The 27,396-nt window shown below is 45.1% G+C and overlaps 1 protein-coding gene across 2 annotated transcripts in view; it reads right to left on the bottom strand.

The window, feature by feature from the left end:
* The window catches only part of Cnksr3 (CNKSR family member 3), an 88,086-nt gene extending 64,987 nt beyond the window's left edge, over positions 1 to 23,099 (bottom strand). For both annotated transcript variants that reach the window (XM_071612886.1, XM_071612887.1), the window contains exon 1: positions 22,526 to 23,099. In XM_071612886.1, coding sequence (XP_071468987.1) covers positions 22,526 to 22,577 — 52 coding nt within the window. In that variant the 5' untranslated portion in view covers positions 22,578 to 23,099. The remainder of the gene's footprint in view (positions 1 to 22,525) is intronic.
* Positions 23,100 to 27,396: the final 4,297 nt, after the last annotated feature.

The raw sequence follows: 27,396 nt of genomic DNA, 5'->3' as shown, positions 1-27,396 counted from the left end.
GCCTCACGGCAACTGACCTTGCAAGCAAGTGACCTTGACATGGTCACATCTGCCACCATAGTCAAAGATAGTCACTGTTCTTCAGCACAAAAGCAAGCAGAGGTTTACCCATGAACTTCCAGACACGTTTTCTTATGCAACAGGCTGGAGAAGGTGAATGGTGTTGAGTCCAACCTGTTCCCTGCGGTGACCTGCCACACACTGTGCCCTCAGGCACTACCGGTACCCGACAGGTTCTCAGGTGCTTTGCCTAGGAGGGCCCCTTCCCCTATCTCAGATCTGGTAGCAAGGTCACCTTTACCCTTTAAAACCATCTTCATGGAACTGTCTCCTAAGCCACATACACCACCACTCTGGGCTCCTCTGAACACCTCCTGGCCATATAAGCACGGCATTAGGCCACTGGACGAGTTATGTCACTGGACGAATCAGACTTCACTGTGCAGTAACTAGCACTGGCGTCTCTTCCCTGCTGGACTGAACGCTCCCAGCATTGGGTCCCCAAACCAGACACCGGCCCAAGCACATCCTAGGTGGTCAGGGGAAGGGATGAGGAATGCCACGGCTGGTGGGCGGGGACTCCTAAGCCCTGGTTTGATGTGAGCGAGGGGGAGGTTGGAGGAAACAGTAAAATCATAAGCTCTCTGGACGGGAAGTCTGGAGATTCCGGTTCTAACCTAGGTTTCAGGTTTCGCCACTCCATCTCAGCCACCGCAGTCCTTAAGTATACCATGAAACAATGTATTCCCTCAAAAGAACATGCTTTTGGCCTGGATGATCTAAGGGTCATGGTCAGCCCTCAAAATTATAGTCAGTGATGGGGGGGAAACAAAAAAAGAAAATCATAATGCTGAATTCGCAGTTCAGGAAAAACTCCCTCTCTTACATCACCAGGAGTCAAGAAATTCCCAAGCACCTACTAAACGGGGTGTCTTCCAGTTCACCAACCTACACAAGATTAGCATCTTGGCATTGCCTGATGCTAATGCCCCTTTACCATAAAGGTCTCCCTTGTGTCCTTCATCCTAAACCTGCATGCAATTCTCCTCTACATGCTCCCCAAAATAAAATAGATAGATATTTTAAAATAAAAAGCAGTTGCTACCATCCTAACTGATGGCGAGGCCCCTTGGCAAATGCGACCTTCACAGGAACACCCACAGCCAAGCAGGATCCTAAGGCCAGCACACAGAGGCACTCAGCCACACAAGCCAGGCCGCTGCTGTCCCGGGGCTTTGGAGACAGGGATCTTATCTGGGTTCCTCACCCCTGCTTTCACAGGGAAGAACAGAGCAAATTCCACTGAAGGCAGGGATACCAATCAGTTTGGGTTTCATTTCTTTATGGGGTGTTTTGTGGGAGTATTTCTCAACTTTTAAATTAAAAGGACAATTTTGAAAATTGGTAGCCTCTAAAATATGCTGCTTGGGAATCTCTTAATTATAGCTTACATCTCCCTACCTAGAGTTCTACAAGTGTGATATTGGGGGAGGAAGGTGGCTATAGATATCTTACAAATAAACTTTTAAGAGTATTAATTAACACAAAAATATAGTCAATTGGAAATTAATCTAGAAAAGGTTATATGGCAGTTTCTCGAGAGTTGGAAAGCATCTTCTTTGGCTCACACAGATTTTTTTCCAGTTTCAAGACCCCTTTTCTACATTTGTCTCTGCTGAAGTCCTGCTCTAGAAGCAGCTACACACTAAAATAAAATAATAAGCAGTGTTTCCCTTGGCTCTAAGAGGCCTTACCAGTGGAGTCCTCTTTATCTCCAGATAGATAGACAAACCACATCACCTCTGGAGCTATTTGTCTAACACCCAAGGCCTCCCCAGCTCACAGCAGGCCTGACTCTTGCTCAGCATAAGCCCAGCTCACCCTGGACACCCTGGGTGTGCTTAACATCTCTCCAGGTTCCTATCAGTGAAGGTGCCTCTCCAGCACCTGTGACGATCACTCTTTCCCTCTTCACACCTGCAACCTAAACTTGCTCCGAGAAGTTTGTGATTTTCTGTGATTAGGAAACTAGGAAGCAACTCAGTGAACAAGGAACAGCGGCCAGGGCCCCTCTGACAGCTTTTCCCACAGTGCTTATAGGAGCAGATCTTACGAAATGATCTCTTGGCTCCCAAGAAGAAACCAGGCTGGTTTCCTTAATTGGGCTTGGTGAGACAGAGCACCTTCCACCTAGGGCTGTTCCACTGGGACAATCACTCAGTGGTGAACATGCTACACAGAGGACACACCCATCTATTACTGTCACACCCACCTGTAATCAAAAGCCACAGTAAAGCAGGAAATGTAGTAAGTCCAGGGCACTGACCATGATAAAGCAAGGAACATGCCCTTGAAGGTGCACTTGGTGGCCGCTCCCCTCTGTCACTTAGTGACTGCATCCCACATATCACTAGAGGCAACTGCCACGTCCCAAAACACTAGGCTGGGGGAATTACCAAGGAAAGAAATTTAGGAAATCATTTGCCATTTCTACTCCACGTGGTGAAGGGTAAGAGGCAGAGCTGGTTTCTCTTCCAGTGTCATCTTATGTCAACCTACCCTGGGAAGGACTTGTGATCCAATTTTCTCCTTACCATCCCTCTTGCTGATATGCAACTCCGTATTTGTAAAAGGCAGAGTGGCCTTGCTTAATGTGAAGTTCATCCATCCTACATCCTACTGGAAATGCGCAGTTTTCAGAATATGCTGTAGTCCATGCAGCGGAAACAGCGCTGGCGTTTCATTGAGTGCTTGCACTATGTCAGGCGCCGTGATAACAGCTTCCCCTGCTTTATCTCCCTAGAGTCTCCCCGAAAGCTCTGAAAGTTCAGTCATAGCATGATCGAAACTTGAAGATAAGCTAGTTGACTAAGCAATGTACATAACCTGCCCATCATCACAGACGTAGTAAATGACAAGGATCCAAACCCCAGCAGTCACTCCATGGAGCTGGCTCATAATCCCTGTGCCATATTGCAACAGCCACAAGAGTTTTAGAATGAGGAATGGCCCACACACCAACACACAAATTTGTACAACCACACCAGAGGGAGATTATGAATGAAGGCAGGAATGTATTTTCTCTCCAGGCAAAATCCTTGAGAGGAACACAATCATTCCTCTATTGCAGGCAATTAACTAGAGGCCTGTGCTTTTACCTTCACCCCACACAGACACATTCCAGGGAGAGGCATGACTTCTAAAGCTAATTCCAACTTGGTTAGAGACTTTCAGGTTTCACCTTCCTCCCTATCAGAGTGTTGACCAAAGACCTTCACTTCCAGGTTCTAATTTGAGCAGATTAACAGAGTCCACCCTTGACCATCTCAAGAAGGAATGCTAACACGGATATTTGGCTTTCAGAGGAAAACAATGGTTATTCAAAGAGAAAAAAGGACACTCACTATGTGGAATAGGAAACAAACCAAACTCCTGACATCACACTGTCACAATATGTCACTCACACTGCAACTGTGGGTCTGTAAAGAGCAAACAAAATCAACAAGATCTGTACTATGCAATCTGCCTTTATAAGAACAATGTGATAGTCCAATGATGCTCTTATAATGTTGGGTTATATAGTTACCACTAACGATGATAATTATCTACCTTAAGCCACAAAATTGAGATCTTTTGATGAGTCATTATGAAAGATTGATCCCACCTCATTTATCATTTCCAGGAAGCCTAAAACAATTGCACTTTATGAGACAGAGTTTTCCTAGATCTCCCCTGAAGTCCTAAGATTGCTTATAGGCACTGATATTTTTATTTCTTCATTGTTATTCTTAGAAAATGTCCCTTTTCTCCTTGATTATGAGACCATGATTTGGGGAGATGGAACTTTTACAGCAGGGTCAGAAAGTTACATATTATCTCAAGTTAAATTTTTAAATTAAAAAATATGAAAAAGGTCCCAATATACATAATACCTTAATCATGTGTGTGTGTGTGTGTGTGTGTGTGTGTGTGTGTTGGTGTGAACGGAACCCAAGGCTTTGCACATTCCAGGCAATTAAAATATTTTTTCAATATCCTGCTAGGGACTTTTCTTAAGAAATAAAAGAGAGGGGCTGGGGATGTGGCTCAAGCGGTAGCGCGCTCGCCTGGCATGCGTGCGGCCCGGGTTCGATCCTCAGTACCACATACAAACAAAGATGTTGTGTCTGCCAAAAACTAAAAAATAAATATTAAAAATTCTCTCTCTCTCTACTGCTCTCTTTAAAAAAAATAAATAAATAAAATAAAGGAAAAACAAAACAACCTCAGAATGTGAAAATAAATCTAAAGATACAAAAAGAACTCAGAAATCAATTTCAAATTGTTAAAACATGCAGATAGAGATGTTAAATTGAAAGAAAAAAATCTGTATATGTCCTCCAAGGGACCATGTGTTCAGAAATGATGGGGAAGGGTGTCCAAGGGGGACAGAAGCAGAAAAATTGGAGCTGTTTTTGTTTTGTTTTTTTTAAGAGTAACTATTTAAAAACAAAAAATTTACTTCGTTAAATTATTTGAAAACCACATTCCTCTGAATTATAACTTTCGATTGTTGAAAATGGAAGCCTTCCCAGAACTCAGGATATGTTTAACCCTGGGAAAGAAGTGACAATGTCAACCACCGTAACCATCCGGAAAACAATGCAGAGAGAGAGAGAGACAGAGGTCAGCCACACCCTTCAGAGGTGGTTCTCCTTTTTTCCTTTCCTCCTGCCACCATCAAGCCCATCAGTTTTAAGTGTAAACTGTGTGATCCTGCAGGGTCCAGAAGTCAGAAATGAAGACCCACGTGGCTGCTTCTGCATCTGCTATGCCAAGGGCAGCATTCACTGGGGTCTGGGTCTGAAGTGTTCATAGTAGCTATTTTCAGGACTCGGGTAAAAAATCGCTCCACTCTGGCAGGTCTATGGGTATAGAGACTAAGCATGAGGTTTACCAAGTAGAAATGAGGCAGAGAGGCAGAGCTGTAAATAACGGGGTACTCATGTGCCCAAGCACCCCTTTGTTGGCACTGGGAGTCCTCCTTTCCAGCCCTTAGATGATATCTGCCCACTTTTAGATAATCAATTCCAAACACTGCCTCGCTTTGGCTGACTCCACCAGACTGGAGTCTCTGAACATACAAAGACTGCATTATGCCCAAAGCATTATTAATCATTAATCAGCAAGGAGCAGCAGATCACAGGTGATAACACAGAACACCCACAGCCCAGGGTGTGACCTCCAGGATACACCCCCTCAAAACCTAGGTAGTCCAGGTTCCTCACCTCTGGCCACCCCACCTTCACACCTCCCCATTCCCCACCGGCTTCCTTTTCTCTCTCATCCCGTCACTCAGAACTCCTGTCTCTTCTTTTAGCTCAAGTCAGTATGCGGTAGATCTTTCTATTTTTTAACAAAGACTTTTTCTGTTTCCTGAATTAAAGTCAGATCAGTGTTACATTTCACAGATCAAAGGAAATAAATCCCCACAAAATCAAGGCTCTTTTTTCACAGAGCCCTTAAGTGATGTTTCCCCTAAGATCCAGGGGCTCCCCATAATAGGGTGACCAGTCTTCTCCAGGTGGAAAGCCCAGTATGGCACCAAGCTCCATGAAAGAGGCCAGTGTTTGCGTGATAGAATTCTGAATCCAATAGTAACAATAGAAGCATTTAAATAAACAAATACACACCGATGCACATTTAAGTGTGTCTGAGAGCACTTAATAGATACACACATTGATGTGTCTGTACTGTGGGTCCAGGTACTTGTCAAGGAGGGCAGAGCTCACCATGGGTTTTCACCTAGGACAGGCATAAAAAGGGCCTGGTGACCTGGCACCCTCCGCCCCACCTCTCCGGCCGCATCTGTTTCTACTCTCCACCTCACATCAGACCCAGCTCGGGAGAGTTCTTTCTGTCACTAGCGAATGCCATGCTGTCTCTTGCCTCACAGTTTTTAGCCAAAAAGCATTCTTTCCCCTACACAAGGCTTGGTTAGCTCTTGTTCACCTGAAAGGTCTCCATCTAGATGTCTCCTCCTCCAGGAAGTCTTCCCTGGAGGCCCCCGTTCAAACCTGGAGTGAGATACCCCTCCTCTGCAGCTACGATGGCCCCAGCTTAAATGCCTGTTGACTTGTCTACACTCCACACCACCTGGCCAAAGGTATCAAAGAAACAGGGACCCTGTCTTGTTCATTAGCAGAAAACATTACCCATGACAGATGCTCAATAATGTTTGATGAGTTATATCTAAAGTTGATTGGTTTCCACGAGTTGTACCAATTTTCCTGCTAACAAATGGCTTCTCCCCATGGGCTACAACATGCATTATTGTTATATGATTCCATGGTATTCTGGATGCTTCCCGATAAATCCTATGAGATATGGAGGTAACTCAGCCACGTGGAATTCTTCTAAGGCTTTGGGTCTGTCCATTATCAATCTTTTCTACACAACTGGGTGAGCTATGGAATAATACAGAACCCAAATAGAGACTGTCTAATCTCACTTCCAAATTTTCATTTCCAAAACCTATGTGGAAAAAAAATGGAGAGAGAGGGAATTTCTGCTGAATAACGCGTCTCTGTAGAAGCCACCAGTACCCCGCCGCTCACTAAGTGAATGGCTTTGTTCGTATTCAAGAGATTGCATCATCTACCGTGTCCTGTTTCCCAGGTCAGGGAGGACCTCACATGTCCCATTTTATTAAATATCTAGTTACCAAATGGTTATCTATGACAAAAGTTGGAGTTTAAAAGGAACTAAAATAAAAATGCATTCAGTGCTTAAATCATCCTGAGAACACAGCAGGGCCCAGTTCATTCCAGGAGGTGCTTTGTCAGGACAGGGGTTCCTCTTCTCACATCTGTTCTTAAACTTGCTCTAATCAGACACCTGCCCCTGACCGCATCACCAACACTCCCCTGTCCAGCTCTCCGAGGACCTCCCCCAGGCTGGTTCTCGGCCCTTCTCTCACAGGCCGGACAGCATACTTGCCCAGCGGGTCAGCCCTCCTCCTGGGAACATCTTCTTGCCACGGGACACGGCCAACTCCCAGTTGTCCTCCTACCTCCTGGCAGCAAGTGCACAGCAATCTGTGCTGGTTTCTCATCCCACAGTCCTCTACAGAACATCTGCTGGGCCTTTCTCCTCTGTCTCCCTGTCGTTGCTCACTCGGCCATATCATTCAGTCTCTAATGCCACCTCTACTCTGATGGCCACCATCTTTCTCTCTCTATTACCAACACACACCCCCATTAATCCAGACTCATATATCCGACTGCCTGCTTTCTTGGTGGGCTCACAGGAACTGCAACCTTAAAATCCAGAGCTTCCCCTGCCTGCTTCTCCCACAGTCTTGCACCTCTCAGTAGACGGCCACTCTATTCTTCCAATTCCTCAAACCAAACATGTTAGGGGCACCTTCTCATACCCACACCCCACCCCTCAGTAAATTCCACTGGCTCTTCAGAACACTCGGAGAGTGAGCACCTCTCACGACGGCCACCAGCTGGACCAAGCATCCTCTTGCACGTGATTACTGCCATGGCCCCTCGTCCAGCTCCCCAATTCCACCCTCACCCAGCCACCGTTATAATCTTAAAATGTAAATGTGATGTCACTCCTTGGCTCAGAACCCTCTGATGGCTCCCAAAATACTGAGTGAAAGCCAAGGCACCTATCACGTCACAGGCCTCCACCCATCTGGCCTCCCCTTTCCTCCTGCATCTTGGCTCCTTCTGCCCTTCTTCCTCGCTCCCGCTACCTGAGCCACTCGGGTTTCCTCACCTCCTCAATATGGCGGTGCTCCCTCTGTCAAGAACACTCTTCCACCTGGTGGCCACACTTCTCACTGAAATCCTTCGCTGGTCACTCGAGTTAAAACTGTATCCCTAGCTCCTTTCCACATCCACCTGTGGTCCTTCCCCATAGTATAATTCATGCTCTGAATTTACTGATCATCTGTCAACCCCCACTATAATATCAGCTCCTGGAAAACAGAAGCTGTTGATCACTGCTATATTTTCAGCTCCCAGGACAGGGCCTGGCAAACAGTAGGCACTCAATATGTTTGTTGTTGTTGTTGTTGTTATTTTGGTATTGGGGATTTAACTCAGGAGCACTTGACCTGTGAACCACCACCCCCAGCCCTATTTTGTGTTTTATTTAGAGACAGAGTCTCACTGAGTTGCTCAGCGCCTCGCTCTTGCTGAGGCTGGCTTTGAATTCACGATCCTCCTGCCTCAGCCTCCTCAGGTGATCCTCCTGCCTCAGCCTCCTCAGCTGCTGGGATTACAGGCACGTGCCACGGTGCCCGGCAAAAGTTTTCACAATGAATATCAACCATCTTGAGATTTGGTGGAGGTGCCAGTTAACTCTAGTTACAGCCAGTGGATGAGGAAATCAGAATCAGTGGCTCCGAATGTGTTCCAGCAATATATGTCCAAGTTTAAAACTTCATTTTCATGTAAGTGGGGTTAGTCTTCATTTAAAAGTCAGAGATGAGAAATTGTCAAGTTTTAATAGAAATATTAAACCAGTCAGCACACAAGAAAAATAATCTATAGTTTTATAGCTGAAAGTAAAGGGTTTGTTCACCTTCCCTGAGAGAAATCATTGAAGAAATAACACCTGCTCCTAAGGGCTGGGCCAATGATGGCTAGGAAAACGGGCCACGTCACACCCTTGAGGAAGGACCTACCACCCCTTCATTTAGTGGCAGGCCCTGAGGGGCCCTGCACACCCTTGGTTCTCCCCTGTCCTGTCTTCTACTTGCCCGCTTGCTCTGAGTAGCCAGTGATGTCAGGGACTGGCTGACCCACCACACAGCAACTGTGGCCAGCTGGGTTAGCCAGGACGGGCATCTCACTGAGCGCTGCACAGGACTGCAGGGATAGGCCACGTGCATGTGGCACTGATCAGCACTGCCTCACACCTCCACTCACAGCCTCCCGCAGGCCTCTGCGGTTGTATTTTGTCGTCTGTGACTTAGGGTGTGCTCTGCAGGAATGATTCAGGGTGACATAGTCATGTATATTGCATCATTTCACACTCAAGTTCAAGGACCTGAATTTCAACTCACGCCAGCCCACTTTAACACATTCCGTCTGCGAAGCTGCATGCTATTTGCACCTCATGAAAACAGGAGACAAATCAGAGCACTGCAGTAAGAGAGGGCATTTTGTTTCCTGAAATGTTAGAACCAGGCAAGACGGTGGCGCTAAGCAAGCTGCGTCATCCACACACCAGAACTGCTGTGGAGGTGGGTCTCCATGAGGGGTGCTCACCCCAAACCCACAAAGCGGCTCTTCCCCAGAATCCAACACTTTCAATGACACAGCCACGCCAAGTCACTGAGGCAGGAGATCTGTACTTCAGAGTCCCCACTCTCCCCACTCCCATGGTCAGACCCGCTGAGGCTTCGAGGGTGACCCAGGGAGGCACCTCTGTGCATGGCTCCCCACCTCTCTGTATGAGGCGCTGCCCCATTGGACTCCAGGGTCCTCCTCGCTCCCACAGCTAAGTTCTGCCCGCAACACCACCTTTCAAACCTCTGTATGATTTCCCCACAATCCAGTAAATTAAAAACAAACTCTAAAAGTCAGTGGGTCACAGATCATCTAAAAACACTTACCCCACCACCTGTTAAACATACCGGTCCCCTGGGCCTCGGGGCACAATGACGACATGGCCAGCATCTCTGCGAGTTAGGGCCAGCAGCCACCTGTCTGATCCCTTATCAGTGACACTTATGACCAGTAAAATCTGAGCACCAACATCCTTTATGTGTCCTCAGACAACGTGGCTGGGACAGATGAGCACGCATCCAACCAACCCAGGCCAAACTACAGAAGAAGTTAAGAATGTGGGCTAACAGTTAGAAGGTGTGCCACAGCAGCCAGGACTTCAGGGGCCACCACCCTGGAGAGACCACGTGAAGGTGAGTCACATTTGCCTGAAGGCTGTTACGGATTCCAAGGCAGATGAGAGGAGAAGGCACCCAGGGCTCTGAGTGAGCGCAGGAGGAAAGCCACCTGAGCGCCTGAAGTGGACAAGCGAGAGAACGAAATGCGCCTGGGTTCCACCACCTGCAGATGACCAGTGGAGGCCTCTGGATGGATTCCCTTGCAGTCCTCTAAACACAGAGTCACAGAACCTCAGAATTTGAACATATAGCACACTAGAACCTAAAATAATAAGTGTCCACCCAAAGTTGCTCGATCCCTGTTAAATGTATTTAAATCTATCTTTTTTCCATTTACCACAGTCCAGTCGAATGTTTAAGGGAGAAGGAAAAGGTGGCTCAGTGGTGGAGCGCTTGCCTCACACAGGTGAGGCTCTGGGTTCAATCCTCACTACATAAAAAATAAATAAACAAAATAAAGCTTTAAAAAAGTGAGAGAGAGAAAAGGAACAGTCACAGTATTCTCTGGATTTTTTTTAATTCAAGGGTAAACTGGAGGTTAAATTGAAGTAGGCCAATTCGAGACTATTAATAATGTATGTTTTTCCCTTGTTCTGGAAACTTCTTAATAGGCCAAACTTATGTAAGTCCCTATCAAAGAGCAGCAAGGGGACATGTCTGATCCTAGAATCAAACATTTTTTTTATTCAAGCCCCATTCACTCACCATGTGACCTCAGATACATGAGAGCTTGCTTTCCTTAACTCTAAGATAAAGATGATAAAAGTTCCAGCATCAAATACACATTGTGAGGATTAAATGAGATAATTCATGAAGAGCTTTAGCAAAGGCAGGCTTGCTAGACTCTCAATAAATGTTGCCTCCCTACGAGAGAACCATGAGCTTCCCATAGACAGGCTTCAACTAAACCCACTCACCTTCCTGTCCCTAGTGTGAAGCCCAGTAATTGGCACAAAAAGGGGAATCTATACCTGTTTTTCAAAAGCTTTCAAAAAGGAATTAATGGTTGAAATGAAAACCCAATGAAGGTTTAACAAAACATCATCTATTATGAATATACACACAGGTGTGTCTGCTTGTGTATGTGTATAATGTGTGTATGATATATATATACACAGCCTGTGTGCTTATGAGGCAGACTGAAAGTTTAAAATAAACTATAATTTTTCATGAGCAGTTTGCCAATCATAGCACCATGAGATACAAAGAACTAAAAATAAAAACCTTGAGCCAATTCACAGTATGGTAATTCAAACAGGACTCCACAGACCCACAGCAAAATCTGGACATATACTCAAAGTTACACATGAAATCTGACTGTACCAACAGAAACAGGCCAACACTACAAAGCCAATCCTGCAGAGAGTCCCTCAACCCATGCCAATTCCTGTGTTGGTACTGAAGAGTGACTAGCCAACAGTCTGGGTCCATCAAGGCATCCATATTTCTGGCTTAACAACAACTGCTTGGAATTGTGCATTGTGATTTTAGAAACAATGGAGCTGGGTAAACGGTAAAATGAAATCATAGGTTAAAAAATCACTTACTAAATAGCTGATGAATTATTCTGTAGGCAATTATATTCACATCTTACAGGAATAGTTCTCATTAGAAATGTCAGGTGTCCCCCAAAAGCCCCTGTGTTGACGCAGGAATCTTCAGAGTTGAAATGACTGGGTGATGACAGCTGTGACCTAGTCGGTCCATCCTAGTTTGAACAGACTGAGACGTAACTGTAGGCAGGTGGGGTGTGGCTGGAGGAGCTGGGACCCTGGGGGCTGCCCTGGAAGGGAGCATCTTTCCTGCAGTCCCTTCCTGTCTCTGCCTCCTGGTCACCAGGAACAACGGAGCAGTGCTCCTCACCGCACCCGTCCACCATGATGTTCCGCCTCCCCTTGAGCCCACAGCCATGGGGTTGGCCCACCGTGGACGAAACCCCCCCAAACGGTGAGCCGAAATAAACTTTCCCTCCTCTAAGTTGTCCTTGGTCACAGGGACAAAAACCTAACTAACACAGACAACAGATACCTGATGCTTGCTATCCACAGAGGGAATTACAAACTGGCCCAGGGAGGTTTTTATTTGGCCTATGCCAAAAAAGCCATAGATGGTTTTCTAAAATCTGGGAAATGTCACATAGAAACTGATTTCTGGATTCACTTAAAAAGAGAAAAACAACAACCAAAAAAAAAAAAAAAAAATCTAAAGATCTGGAAACTTTAGGTCCACGATCAGCAGAAAATGAACAATATCTGTGTCTGTGGGTCTCAGTCTGCCCTAAGTATTGGGAAAAATAAAAATTAAAAAAAAAAAAAACAATTCTTCCTGGCTAGTGAGACACAGGATGAGGTGGTTTGACTCGCAGCACCCCAGGCCACCTGGAGGACGTTTCTGTAAAGCCTCACGCCAGCCCACTCCATCTCTGCACTGCCTGGTGACCCTGCAGGGGCCTGAGTCTGCGGCTCCTGCTGCAGCCTCCACACCATCCTGGCCCTCAGGTTCACTGCTGCGGGTGTCCTTTCTCTGCTCACGGCTGTAGGGCTGTCACTCCACCTGCACTGACTCAACATCCCTGTCCTGAGACAAAGGAGCTCTTGACCTTGAAGTGCCACAGAGTGGTCCCTGCCAGAATCTCTCTTCTCTGCTTTGTCTTTCCCCCACTTCTCTCTGCATCTCTGTGTTCTGTTGGAAGCCAAAATCCTGGAGCTCAGTGAGAAAGAACAGCTGTCCATTCTCTTCCCCAGGTGGATGGGGGAGGTGTTACATTCTGCTCCTCCATTTGAGGAAAGTCTGGAAATTCCACACGCAACCTAAACAGGTCCCTTCAGACCTGTGAAACGCTGCCGGCCTCCTGGGTGGGGCTGAGCTCTCACAGAGGCACAGAATAGGATGCCCTGGGCCTGGCACTGAGCAGCTGGCCAGGAGCCCAGGAACTACAGCCTTAACTCTTCCCTGCCCGGAGTGTGGAAAGGACACTTAACAAACCCAGGCACATTAAACTCCTCCACTTCAATAGGCCACACCATCCCTGCCGGAAAAGCCCTCCTTCCGAATCAAAATCATGTATCAGCTAAAAGGCAACCGTGAGCAGAAGTTATGGGACCGTCTGACTCTTGCCATTTACTTCTGTGTGTTCCATGTGGAGGCTTGTGACCAGTGGCTCTCCAATCCTCAGCCTCCACCAGAATCACCTGAGGGGCCTGTTGAGACCCAGCGTCCTGGGTCCCATCCTGGAGCTTCTGTGTGTCTGGGCTTGAGAACACAAATGTCTGTGTTCCCAGGTGAGGCTGGTGCTGAGGAAACAGGTTCAAGGACAATGGTGAGAAGTCACTAGAAGCCACCACCCGTATGTGGCTAGGTGTCTTGAAAAGCTTAGTTTAAAAACTAACTAATTAGAATAAATTTAAAAAGAAAAGAGGAATTAATTGTTAAAAAGAAAAAAAATCTTTCGTGATCATTTGTAATAGTCACATATTGACAGATGCCCCTTCAGTTGCCCTATTCCACAGGGACAGCTGATCTCTGTTACCATCCAAACAAGAATGAAGAAAGTCCTCAGAAGGCCACCCTTTACAGCTCGGCTTCCCAGAAATGTCTTCCAGTTGGCCTGGGGTGCTAAGAGTCAAACCACCTCATCCCGTAAGTCTCAGATGTCTCACTAGCAGGGAAGAGTTGTTTTTGTTTTTTAATATCTTATTAGTGACTATTTTAAGCTTCTGCGTCGACAGAGCCATCTTCAGAAATGCTGCTCCCAAACCTGTCATCTGCTCATGGTTAGTGAAGTCTCCAGTCAGATCCGTGCTAAGATGGTGCTGCCAACTCCAACAGGTGTCCCTCAGCGGGTCCGCCCTGCACAGTGCGCTAGTTTTCTGCTACTTCACAGATCACGTTCCAGCTGGTATGTTGCCCTGCATCTCTTAAAGACGCTGTGATCTAAAGCTACTCTGAGAACATGAAAGATGGTTCCATTAACACATACTTAAGTAAGTTTGGAAATGCACGCGTGCACGCACGCACACACACACACACACACACACACACTCCCCCAAACCCAAAGCACTGAATTTCCCCTCTCTTTCTATCTTTGAAAACAGGAAATAGAATGCTTCTTTCACTAAAAGGTTTTCCTCGGGAAGCATGACTGAGATTATGATAATCCTGCCTTTTGGCAAATAACACATAGAGGTTCTCCTCCAACAGGTCTCTACAGATGGTCTCCTGAAAGGTGGCCTAGAAGGTGAGCATGTGTCACAGGATAAAGCTTCCAGGCTGCTCTGTGACAAGCCTTCAATTCCCTGTCCCACTTGCTTTCCCCTATTGAGAATTGATGCATCAAGTGCTAAAAAGAAAAAAGAAAAAGTGTCCAATTCTTACTTGCTGATAATTTCCCAAAATAGCATCTATTCAACCAGAATGGCTATATTCTCTAAAGTAAAAAATTAGGACAGTCTGTCAGCAGAGCAAAATATTTTAAGTCAGATCTGCCAGTTCCATTACTCAAATAGAAAGTTCCAGAAGTTTTCATGTAGAAGGCTTTCTAATTTTACCACCTATTGATCTGTAGTCTAAGGACTTTCTTTGTCCTAATAAACACAACTGCGTTTGCCCTTCTGGTCGCAGGTTAAAAACTGTTCAGTTAGCCAGTTGATGTCAAAGAAAACAAAGTAGGCTGAGTCCACTTTCACAAAAACCCTATTCATAGATGAATAAGCAGTTCAGAAACTGTAGCTCCAGCAAAATGTGCCGGAAAAGAACAATGACGTGGAAGAGCATGTGGAGGCAGGGTCGGAGTGTGCCTCTATTTTAAATGACCACCTTCATGGCAAGGGAGCCATCAGGACGAGGGGAGGGCAGGCAGGTCACCTAACCCTGGGGGAGAAAGACACAGAAGTCCCAATTTCAAATATAATATTAAGTTCCTGAAACTTGAAGCTATGGCTGTCCCTAGATCTTGGCTACAGAGAAGCTGGAACCACCAACACAGGAGTCCAGGACACCATCATCTCCACAATATTGCAACACCTTTCAGCAGGGCTTTCTGAATTCACTGTTGCCCCAGGAAGCCACAAGGATCTCTCCAAACACAGATCAGATAATGTCATGCCTCTGCTTCCCATCAGGAAAAAAATTTTAAAAACCTTGCAAGCACCAGACAGTGACATACAAGACCCTACAAGATCTGGTCTCTTTGTGTCTCTCACCTCCTCTCTATCCACCACTCTACAACCCCACCACCTTCAGTCTTCAGGACTCACAACCTTCCATTCCACAAACCCTCCAAGCTCATACCACTGGGCCTTTGCATATGCTATTCATGCCCTCTCCTATGATGCCCTTCTCCCTAGTTTTTCCATGGCTGGTTCCTTCCTGCCATTCATACCTACATGTCATCTTCTCAGAAAGGCTTCCCTGATCACTCCATCCAAAGGAGCCTTTACCCACCCACTCTCCTTCAAATCTATGCTTCACTTTCCTTCTGACACATATCAGTTCTATTTTCTCATTCATATGCTTTGTATTTGTCATCTCCCACACCTACCACACTAAAGCAGGGACCACCCAGATCCCTGCCCCTGGAACAAGACCTGGAAATGACTCAGTCCTCGGGAATCACCATCAGCGCTCCATAGCCACAGTTTCCCCATCGCAGAGTCAATAAACTGCAGATTGAAAAAAAATGTCTGGAATGGGCACGTTTAGAGTTTTTTATTCCTGTCATTATGCCCTAAAGATACAGCATAACCACTATTGACATAGCATTACCTTGTCTTAGGATAGTCTAAGTAATGCAGCAATGACTCAAAATACAGTGTGGGATACGGGCAGGTTGTGTGCAAACGCTATGTCAGTTTACATAAGAGACTGAACCTCACAGAATCATTCATTCCCTTATTGAGCTAGCTGCCTTCTGAAGCAATACAACCCAATCAACAAACTTCAACAAAGGAACTGCTAGTAACATCCCAGCTGCAAAAAGGTCAAGTTCAAAAACTCTAGGATCCTCCATACGCTGTGTACTGAAAGCAAGGAAAGAAAAGGAACAAGTCCCGTGACTATAAATCCCAAAGAAACAATCAGGAACGAGGTTCCTTGAAGTTGCCCCTTCCCACACCTGGTGATCAGGAAGGAACTGGGAGGTGCCCACCGTGACCAGACGAGGAACCAAACAGAAGCCTGTGAAATCTCGTCCTGGCACCTCCCCTTGGACTCTGGACAACCCATTTAACTTCCAAAAGCCTCAATTCTGCTCATCTGCAATGCAGATGTGCCTGTCCCCAGGCCTGTGAAAAGATTGGAAAGAACAAATCTGTTGGAAGTGCTCTGCTGAACTCATGGAAGTAAGACTCAATTGATTCATTCAAAGCCTAGGTCATGGCCAAGCCAGGGATGCGACTCCAGGAAGAGCAGGATTGAAAGTGAAAAGGGAAAGTGAGGTGAGCACATGAATGTCCCCAAGCACAACCGCTTAGGGATGGCCATGGGAAAGCAGGGACACTGGAGTGCTGAGGCAGACAAGAGAGGTATTCACAGTTACACCCAGTGAGATGCAAAAAGCTGGTCTGATGGATGAGACCAGGCAGGAAGAGTCTCCTCCCCCTCTACTTGGGCACGGGACTGAGACACTGAACACAACATGACCTTCCAAACTTTGAGAACTGTGCTCGTTATTTATTCCTGAAGTGACATTCCACGTCATTTCCCATCATCAGTGAAGTCTCCCCTCAAAATCAGGTAAACGTGAAGAACCCCAAGTAGTCATAGTCTACAGGACAATGCAACTAGCCAAAAGCCCATCTTGTCCTCCAAGTCCCGCTGAGGATCTTGAGAACAAGCTGCAGCCATAGTGACCACCAACCACCCTAAAACTCCTCCTTCCTAATTGCCTTAAGAATAAAAACTAAACAGGACATTGTGGGAACTCTTGATGTGCTGAGGGATAGGTAAGAAATCTCAGGGGAAATGTCTCATTTCATTTGCTAAGAATCACCTGATGCTGTTGCTAGGTGGTGCTTATATAAATAAGCACACGCCCTAAGATTGCTTTTCTGTTTTAATGAGTAGCTAAGTCAAGCATCCTCAAATTAAATGTCATTACTCCAAAACTTAAGTAAAACAGACTAAGCACATGTCCGATCAGATAACTCAATGACACAGTGGCAAGACTATCAGTAAAGTTCAAAAACATTCTGCAGCTATGTCCTAGAATTGGTCTTCTCAACTTGTAATGGCTTCATGGATTACCAGGGGACCTTGTTACAACACAGATTGCGATTTAACAGGCCTGAGCTTTTGCATCTCTGAAAAGCTCCCAGGAGAGGTCAATGCCCCCGGTGAGGGACCAGATGTCTGAGAAGGGTCAGCAATGGACAGTAAGAGCTATCCTAATGCTGTCCTGACTAAAGTCCAGTTACTATTAAAATTTTTTTTTAAATATTGAACTATGATTTGGATTGACCCCCCCAAAAAAAAAAAAATTCATGATGTTGGCAAGAGACTTTTGTCATTCAGCTACAAGAACCTTCTGGATCAGCTCCAACTCCTGCCCAGACCCTCTGACTTGTTGGCAAACACTAGAGAAATCTCATTGGCACAGACTGATGAACGTGGATGGTTGGAATTCACCTTAGGACAGACCCAACTGCTCAGAGAGAACAGTTCATGTCCTGGAGCTATAGGATAAAAGAAAAGAGGGAACAATAAAAACAGGAGCAGTAATTTACAGAGGCCGAATTCAGATGCAAATGGAGCCTGACTCCTAAGCCCACGCTCCCAACCACCAAACCTCCCTGCCTGGTGCAAGGCACCAGGTGAAGAAGCCATGGAGCCAGGGACAGCTTGGGCACCACCACTCACAATATGCCACCCTAAGCAAATCCTCTCTCTGTGCTCACATAGTTCCTACAGCTCGTTGGGTTTCCTGAGAGTTAAATGAGGGAATCCAAAAATCAAGCTCATAGATCAGCAACTGCCATATAATAAATGATTCAATCAATTTTTTTCCAATATTATGATCCAGAAAACCTATCACTGGAGTCAGGAGCTAGAATAGAACCTGACAGAGTAGAATGAAAAGAAGTACTTTAACCTATGGATGAAAGGTAGACCTACAACCACTGTAAAAATGAAAAGTCCTCTCCGTTCTAGTGACCACAGAAGCTAAAAGAAAAGTTATTCGCTAAACTGGAACCAGGTTACAAAAAAGAACTGGCCTCCATATAGGTGGTGGTGGGAAGGGCATAACAGGACAAGGTGGTATGCTCAAGGGACTCCAGTAGGCCAGCGCTCTAGAGATGACATGGAAATCCAGCCCCTGCGTGACCACACGGAGAGCCACATTAAGATTGCTGGCTACCGTCTCCTAGTAGACATTACAAGGTAAGAGCACAGGCCAATGCCTGCAATCCCACAGGCTCAATTATCCAGGAGGAAAAACTCTGCACTTTGAATGGAGATGGGAAAGGTAACAGACCCTTCTGGCCAGGAAGACTTCTGTTCTAGAATGAAAACTGGGCTGATCATGGCCAAGGGTAGGACAGGCCTGCTGGGAAAACCAGTCCCCCTCCTCCTTGCTGAGCACAATGGCCTGAAAACAAAGACTACTTGCATATCTGCATTAACAAAACTCCTAACATTTAAATTAAGTTTGGAAACAAAGACCTCAGATAAGTCAAAGTTTTGACCTGAGAAGACTTACCAGGAAGAAGTCATAACACTCTTCCTAAAACTAAGCTGGCCCCTGGGCTGGATGAAACAGGAAAGGGTGGTGGGAACTGACAATATGCAAGCTCATCTATGAAAATCACTGTGTGCGAGCTCCTGTGTGGCAGAGGGCAGGGGCCGCCCACCACTGTCTATTCTCCCCTTCTTCCTTACTGACCACATCCCAGTTTTTTTTCAAGGCCACAATATACCACACTTAAACAAAAAACACTACAGTGACCTCCTCCCCGACAGCATGAGGTGGCCACGGGACAGTTCTGCAACTAAAATGGAGGCAGGGACCCTGGATGGAATCTCAGAGAACTCTAAGAGGAAGACTCCAAGCCACCAGGCTTGGCCTCTGTGGGTCCTCCTTGCTCCTCCCTGGAATAGAAGCACAATACGGGGGTAGCGCAGCCACCTTACACTGAGCTATTAAGTATGAAATGGACATGACATGCTGGGCCACCCCTTTGCCATGTGCTGGGAGTGTCAGAGAAGACACAGGAGCCTGGGCTGCAGACTGCACCAGAGTCCCCATTTCATCTGCCTGGCCAGTGATCCCCAGACTCTTAGCAGAGAAAAACAAAACCCTCATTTGGTTAATCCACTGGCTCTTCTGTGCAGCCAACTCTCCATGTTGTAAAAGATCGTTTGTTTTGCAAAAGTCTTTACTGAGGCAAGGTGCCATGAGCTATGAATTAATTTGATTTATAAATAACTTTCTGGCATATTCGTATACACAGAATATACAGAATGAAACATACACACAAAGGAGGATTCTCCTCCACTAACACATAATCTGATAATTAAATCATGAGAATCCTAAAGGCCTACAGATGGCTAAGCTGAAGATTCTCTGTGTGTCTAGGCATGGCCTTTAGAAGAAACTCCTGAGAAGACAGACTGAGGCGGAATCTAACCAGTTGGGGTCAAATGCTGCTCTGCTACCCGCCAGCTGGGTGACACTAGTGTCCTGGTTTTCTCAACTACAAGATGAAAATAACAGTTCCTACTTCAAAGGCTGGTTGCGCACATTAAATGAGTTGCCATTCATACAGCACTTAGACCTATGCCTGATACAATGCTAATATTTACTGAGCCTTTATTAACATTATGAGAAAACTGAAAACTAGATGAATTAATTCATTCTGCAGACGGCAACTTCTTTTCTAAGGCATGAAGCTGGCTTACAATATCAACATGAGCTCAGCTGCAGATGTGGCCAGGCTTAGTTTTAAACCTCAGGCTTTCTCCAGGGCTCATAATCACCACACTCATATTCACACAATCCCAAGAGTGGCCAAGTCTACATGAAGAGCTATTTATCTGGGGATGTATTTATAAAATGAGGGTTGGAAGGAGAGATTAGCAGAGACCACTAAAAATAGTCCTATAAGCAAACAACTTTGCATAAGTCAACGATTTATTAAAAGTCAATACCTGAACATCATTATTATAAAAAACATTCATGTGCCATGCAGTCTGGAAGAATGTGGCCTCTTGTCACCTACGTCAGTCATACATTGGCTCCTTTCATCTTTTTTTAGATTCAAACAAAGAAAATATCCAGGTCTTTCTATGAGGTTGTACTGAAGGGTCCAAAAGTGCACAAGTATTTTGTATGAAGTTGCCAAGTGCTAGCCACAGGTATGTAACCTAATAAGTATCAAAGGTATTCAGCCACCCACACTGACTCTTTCAGGTCAGTAGAAAACTCTTTCGAGATGAAAGCAACCTTGGCTCAGTCACAACATCAAGGCAATTGGATACCAAAAACACATTTTAATCAGTTCTTCCTTTTAAATGCTAAACAAATATAACAGCCTGTGAATTTACACTTCTCTCCCAATCCCAAGAGGGGCCAAAAGAAAAAAATAAATAAAAACACCATTGACAAATCTTAAGGGTGTGAAGATCTTTCTCACAGCTTCTTGTGTGCCCATTACCATGTTTCTTGTTGTACATTATCAAATAGGTAGGTAGAGACTCAGAAAAGTCAAGATGTAACCCTTTCGTGCCTCTAGGGCAGTATTGTCCAATAAAAATACAATGTAAGCCACAAACATGAACCATGGATAACTAAATTTTACTTAAGAAGGTAAAAACAAATAGGTTATACTAATTTTAATGACAAATTTAACCCAATATAAATCTATTGGGTTACTATCAATATGAAATAAATGTAAATACTATCAACATGCATGCAATAAGTTTAAAAATTATTAACAATATAACATTCTTTTTTCATACCTAGTCTTCAAATGTCACATGCATTTTATATTTAGAGCACTTCATAATTCAGAATAGCCACATTTCAAGAACCCAAGAGCCAGTTTGGCTATTGGCTACCATTACTGAACAGAGAGGTTCTAGAGGCCAAGTTGCTGAAATCACCAGTTTCTCATGCTGTCCTTGAGGATGGACATACAGGTGAAATGAATCACCAGCTTAGTCTCAGCAGTCGCTAGGTGGGGATTTGGTAGCATCTTGAATGGAAAAATATACTTCATTTCCAACTAGGGCACTGGCAAGTATATAGCTTTTAAGACTACCATGCACTGGCAATGCTATTTACCATTTGTCCAGACAAATGGCGGCACAGTATCCAAGTGTTTGTTGTTTTCATCCTTGTTTCACCCAAGAATCCAGGAAATCCTGGTCACCCTTCTCAAGGAGGATGTATTCTTTCCCTTCCCCCAGAGGAGCAGGAAATGGTCAGACATACCCAGAGCACAACCCACACACCTGACAGCCCATTCCCGTGGTCTATGACAGGCACAGGCATGAGAAATGAGATGATGGGTTTCCATGATGCTGCAGCCATGGGTGAGACGTTTGAAGATGAGCTGATCTTACCAGCATCACCTACCTCACAGGCCTACTGGGACGACCAAGGGCAATAACATAGAGCTCTTAGCAAACTGTGAAGCGCTATACAATTCTAGTTATAATATTGAGAAAGGACACCATTCCTCACCTGAAAGAGCAGATAGAAAAGAAAAAAGAAAAAGACAGTAACTTCAAACAGAGGTGCTGAAGTGGGGAGGGGGAACCCCTGAAAATCTGCTGGTCGTTGGTGGACTTTGTTCTCTTGGAAGAGTACAAAGAGGTCTGAGAAGCCTCCAGCACCTTTTGCTGGGAATCTTGGGAGGCGCTAAAAAGTACAGACAAGGAGGAGTAACCCTTAGCCCTGTTTCGCCGCCCATCACCCACTGCGTATCCTCACACAACTGAAGACAGGGCTTCAAAACAGATCTCTCCTTCCCAGGAGAAATGTGGCCTGAAAACCCTGCGCCACCGGGGGGTACTGGCGCCTTCCCGAGCTAAAGTCACCGCCTCCCCGGGAGCCTTGGCTCTAGGTTTCTCTCCAGCGCAAACGCCACAATGCTGGCTCCGTGCTGCCGGCTCTACCGTCTTTTCCAACCAAAACAGACAGGCTCGGCCAGGGCCGCGGTCTCCCTTTACCTGTCCAACCGCCCGGTCATGCCCGCGGACTGCACTGGGCAGGCAGCATTTACAAGGTCCAGCGATAGTCACCCACACAAAGGCGCCTTGTGCCTCTGCGCTCGCGGACGGGCAGCCAGGTTCCCGGGCACGGCACCCGGACAGACAGGGAGGGCGCCCCCAGCGCCAAGCCCCGAATCCCCAGTCCTTATTCCCAGAGAAAGCCAACCCCTACTCCTGTTTTAAAGATGGGGCTCCCTTCGGCTTGCCACCATCCGCACCCCCAAAAGGAACAGCTCAGAGCTGGCACACACGAAAGGGGCGCAAAGGCCACTCGGCAGAAGTTTGCATTGTCACCGCGCTGTGCTCTCGTCTTGTCTCGCCTGCAGGAGGGGCTGGGCACCCCCTCCCCAGCTCCAGCCCGCCCCACTCCAGGGCTGCAGGACGCCTGGGCCCCCCAGGTCCGCTCACCTCTAGTCCAGTCCACCACCTGTTTGGGGCTCCACTTGGTCACGGGTTCCATGGTAAAGGGCTTCGCTACCCGCTGGGCTAAGGGAGTCAGCGGTAAAGTGCTGCCTGCGCCGCGGCTCGTCCCCTGCGCGCCAGAGCGCCCAGTCAAGGCTGCATGGCAGCGGTCAACGGGTCATCCCGGCGCGGCTCAGTCAGGGGAGTGCGGCCCGGCTGCCAGCCTAGGGGACAGCTGCGCAGCTCCTCCTCCAACTGCCACAGTCCAGCTGCGCTCTCCTCCTTTCCCCGCCGCCGCCGCCGGGACCCCGGGCACAGCTGCTGCTCCTGGTCGACAGCAGTTGCGGGCACAGGGCTGCGACCCCAGACGCCTGGCCTCAGTTCGGCCCGTGACTCTCTCGGCCTGGGACCGCTTCCTCGGCTCCCAGAACGCGCGCTCCGCTCCCCTTGGGCTCCTTCAGTGCGCCGTGTGCTCTGCTGGGTCCCCGCTCCGCGTGCGCTGGCGCCCGGAGCCTTCCCGCCCGCGGGCCCCACCTCCTGCGCCGCGCTCAGGGGCCGCCCTGGCAGGGAGGAGCGCAGAGCGTGCGCGCTCGGATTACAAAGTTTCAGCTCCCGGTGTCGCTACCCGAATAAAAGAGGGGGCGGGGCAAAGACCCGGGAGACACTCCTGGGAGGGGGAGGATCCGACTCTGGTTACTTTCCCTGGTTAAGCCTCGAGAGCGCACACCCAGAGCGTCCCGGCCGTACTTTCCTTTTCAAGGGGCGGGCTGTAGCTCCAGCGTGCATCCTGGAGAGCCGGTTGGCTCGCGTGAGGCCCTGGTCCTATTGGAGCAGAACAGTCTCTGAACGTGAACAACAGTACACTTAAAAAAAAAAAAAAAGTATGGTCTACACGTTCTGTTCGTTTAAAATGTTTCGTATCACAATCACAATATTGCTTTTCTATTCCGCTGTCCTCGTTACAAGTGGAATTATTTTATTTACTTTTTTGTATGAAAAGATGACAATGTAACGCTTAACGCTATTGCAGTATTTGAATTTCTCAAATTAATCTCGGCAGACTGGCAGCTCTTCACGTTACACTTTGCCATATTATAGTATTCATATTTGCAAAGTGAGCTAAGGCTCATTTAGATTAGTCATTAACCTTGAGGGGGAAATTGTTAGCCAGCCAAGGGGAAAAAAAAAAAAAAAAAAAAACTGTGTGCATAGTTTCAACGACTAGGGAAGAGCCCTTCCACATTCATGAGTACTCAATCTGGGACCAGAGCTAACACTAAACTGTGAAAATCCTAAATGCCACTGCCTATATCTCCTTCAAGCCCTCCCTATTCTACCTTCCAAATATGCATAGAAGTTTTCTTGGCCCTTAGTGATTCTTCCTTTCAATTAAAAGGTATTGATTTACATTTTGCCTTGGCAACTGTAATCCCTTAAAGGTTGAACCTCCTTCACATTATATAGTGCTTTTTCTCCTCTTCCTCTTCCAACCAACTAGCTCCTAGCATCTAGTACAAGGATATAGCTAATATTTATTCATTCAGTAAATATCTGTGAATGCTGGCCATGTGCCAGCCACTGCATTAATTCACTATTTGTTAAAGTGGGATAATAGGTACTATTTGGCCCATGAGGGAAAGAGGGCTAGCACCTAGGCATCTGTTGTACAGTGTGATGAGCTAGATCAATAAAGCAGAAGACACATTAAAGGAAGAAAAACATCAGAACCCCTCTCATGCAGTGTATCTATAGGACTGAGGAACCACAGCAACACAGATATACAGCTATCAAACACAATAGGATTGTTGTTTTGTGCAAGAGTGATAGGCAGACCGGGAAACTTGGCAAAGTCAATGATAAAATTCCTGATAGAGTAGTCGTCCTAAAAAAAGAAAAAAAGATCTTTGAAATCATCCATTGTTAACTTTATGGCAGTTAAGTAGGAAGATGTACCTGGACATTTGTTCACTGGAAGATATGACCAATCTCATCCATGCCTTTATTTCCAGCAATCACTACATGCTATGTCATTAGCGATTATGATTCGGGTGACCACATACTTTATCTCCAAATCAAAATATTCCTGGATATTGATAATTAAGTTATTGATAATTAGATTGGAATAAGATAAACTAGGCCATATAATCCCTGTAATTATGCATAGGGGAGGGGAAGAGAAGTCAAGTGCTGGTGATTTTGCCATGGTGTTGATGCTTTTGTCAAGTGTTAATACTTTCAAACTGTTTTCAAATTCATTTACACTAGTCTTTACTGAAGAGTTAAAAAGCTAAAATTCGGGATTTTATCCGGCTGAATCAACACACTGTCTACCCTCAGTACATAATCCAGCATAGCTAAAGAGGAAGGCTTGCTAAAATCTCTAACCAGGAAGGTCAATTAACTATCTAAATGAATTAACATTCTGTTTACACTTCAAGTCCTGAAGGCTAATTATTATTTAAATAAGAACTTCTAACTTAATTACAGCTCTTAGCATGTGAAAGTTTTAGGGAGGCCTGACTTTATATGTAAAATGCAAATTTGAAAATATAGAAAGTCACTACAGGCAAACAATAAAGGCAGAGTTCTAGGTAAGTAGAATTGGAAATTAAAGTGTATAAAAAAAGATCATTTATAATTTGCCTATTTTTTCCTCTCTGCTAACTATAATCATAGTTGCAATGTTACCTTATATATGCACATGGTACCAAACTGCCTCTCTGCAGCAGAACTCTTCTGCTTTACACCTTGATACTACAATTCCTTGCACAAACAAGGAATGGCATAAGTTTTTTTGGTTTTTGGTGTTTGGTTTTTGCGGGGTTTGGGGGGTTTTTTTGTTTGTTTGTTTGTTTAGTTGAATGAATAAAACAACTAATGCTAGGACCCAGGTATCCTAGAATTCTCTTTCCTGCTGCTTTATTTTTTCTGACCTTGGGCTTCCTTGCATATTTAGGTCATTTATTCAATCAATCAAATATGTTGTAAGGATCTGTAAAGCATCTACTCAAAGGGGCACAAGGAGGTCAGAAATGAATGCCCAGTGGCTTTCATAGATCACGTGACTTTCTGAGGGAGGAGCAGTTTCTTCTTCAATCAGAGGAAATCTGATTTTCCTTGCCTTGAAATTCAGAAAAGAAGTTTTTGAGGACAGATGTGATATTAACAATTTGAGCCAGTCTAAAATTTATTATTATTTTATTTGAGAACTAGGAATGGAGCATTTTTGGATTAGTAACTATTACTATAATTTTTTAAAATAAATACAGGAATAGCAAAAGACCTGACCCCTTCCCCAGCAAAGCAATGTTTTTCAGAATGAAAAAAATAAAATAAAATAAATGTAAGCTGCTCTAATGGCCAACGTTTTCTCTAGGGCCCTTCTCTTGATAATCATTTTTTTCCCCACAATATTGCTTGTTCTTGTTGTTGTTGTTTTCAAGAACATTTTTAATCATTTAATTTTTTTCACACATAAATTGCCTCACGTATGTCTCATTTGTTATCTTTTAACTTGAGAGATACCAACAGATTCTGCAAATTGCTGCCTGGGAAATATCCTACAGTTGGAGCTTAGCATTCTTATCTATGACATTACCTCACTACAAAGTCATCAGTTAACTAAATTATCCAGGCTGCAGATGATCTTGTCTTCCACTCAACTCCATTTGGTCTGGCTTCTTCACACTGTAGTAATGGAGTTATCTCCCTAAACATACCAGGTTTCCATCAGACAACTCAGGTAGTGAAGTTCTCAAACTTGTTTTCATTAAACAAATGCTGCCTTACTTATTTGAATTCTTTTGATCATTCAGGTCCCTTAATGTAAGTCATCCTGCAGCAGGAAAACTGATATTTGTCTTTCTTTTACTGAGTTTGCAACTCAAAGATCAATGTCAATTGGATAAAGTTCCAAAACCTCACCTATTTTAAATCATACCTACAGAAGTTGATTACACTTTTATAATAAAAGGAGAAACACAGACGCTGTTCAATCCTATTTTCAAAGATCTGAAGCTGTATTTTGTCATAGAAGGTAATATCTACAGAAAGTGTTGAGTTTTAAGGGACAAGTGCTAAAGCAGCTGAGGAGCACACAGCAGAGACAAAAAAAGAACAATCAGCCCTGCATCCCTCCCCCGGGAGCTGGGACCTGCACTCTTCTTGCAGCTATCAGGTTGCAGAGTGTCCAGAAAGAACGGAATGCTATTCCCATCAGTTGTTCTAGTAGTTTCAATTTAACTTTATGGAACTCATAATCTCTGAACAAGTAAATAAAATACCAAGAGTTCTGTGTTGATAATGACAAAGGATTGAGTGGAAAAAGATTAATGAAAGTCATTCTAGACCTAAAATTAAAAGTCATTCAATTAGGCCAAGTGAAGTTTTAGAATAAAACACAGCTTTGAGTGCAGTAAACACACTAAACTAAATTGTTTTCAGTTCTCTACACTATTAACAAAAAAGACATAAAAATGACTGTTTACATTTGTCTTTTATATTTCTCTAACTTGAATTTGGCATATTGGAAATATTTTATGTCATTTCATATCAATAGAAATGTACATTCAAATACATTAAACTATAATTAAGCAGCTTTAACAAACCCTGAGTACCATCTAAACATTGCTTGCTTTCCTACTGCTTAGCTAAAATTGTATGTAGAGCAAGAAATTTCTAGTTTCCAGCTACACTAGAAGTATTTAAATTCTGCCGCCACTACTAATCAACACATCCAGATTTGCACCAAAAGCTCATTTATGTTTCCCATTTCGGATCCTTAGACATAGAGCCTACTGTAACAGGACTCTGTTCCTTAATTTTCCAAAATAGCCCCTTACATTTAGAAATACTGTCTTCATTTAGGATTGGAGAGA

Source organism: Marmota flaviventris, chromosome 6 (genome assembly GCF_047511675.1).
Source record: "Marmota flaviventris isolate mMarFla1 chromosome 6, mMarFla1.hap1, whole genome shotgun sequence".
NCBI lineage: Eukaryota > Metazoa > Chordata > Mammalia > Rodentia > Sciuridae > Marmota > Marmota flaviventris.
This window is presented reverse-complemented; position numbering and strand designations above follow the sequence as displayed.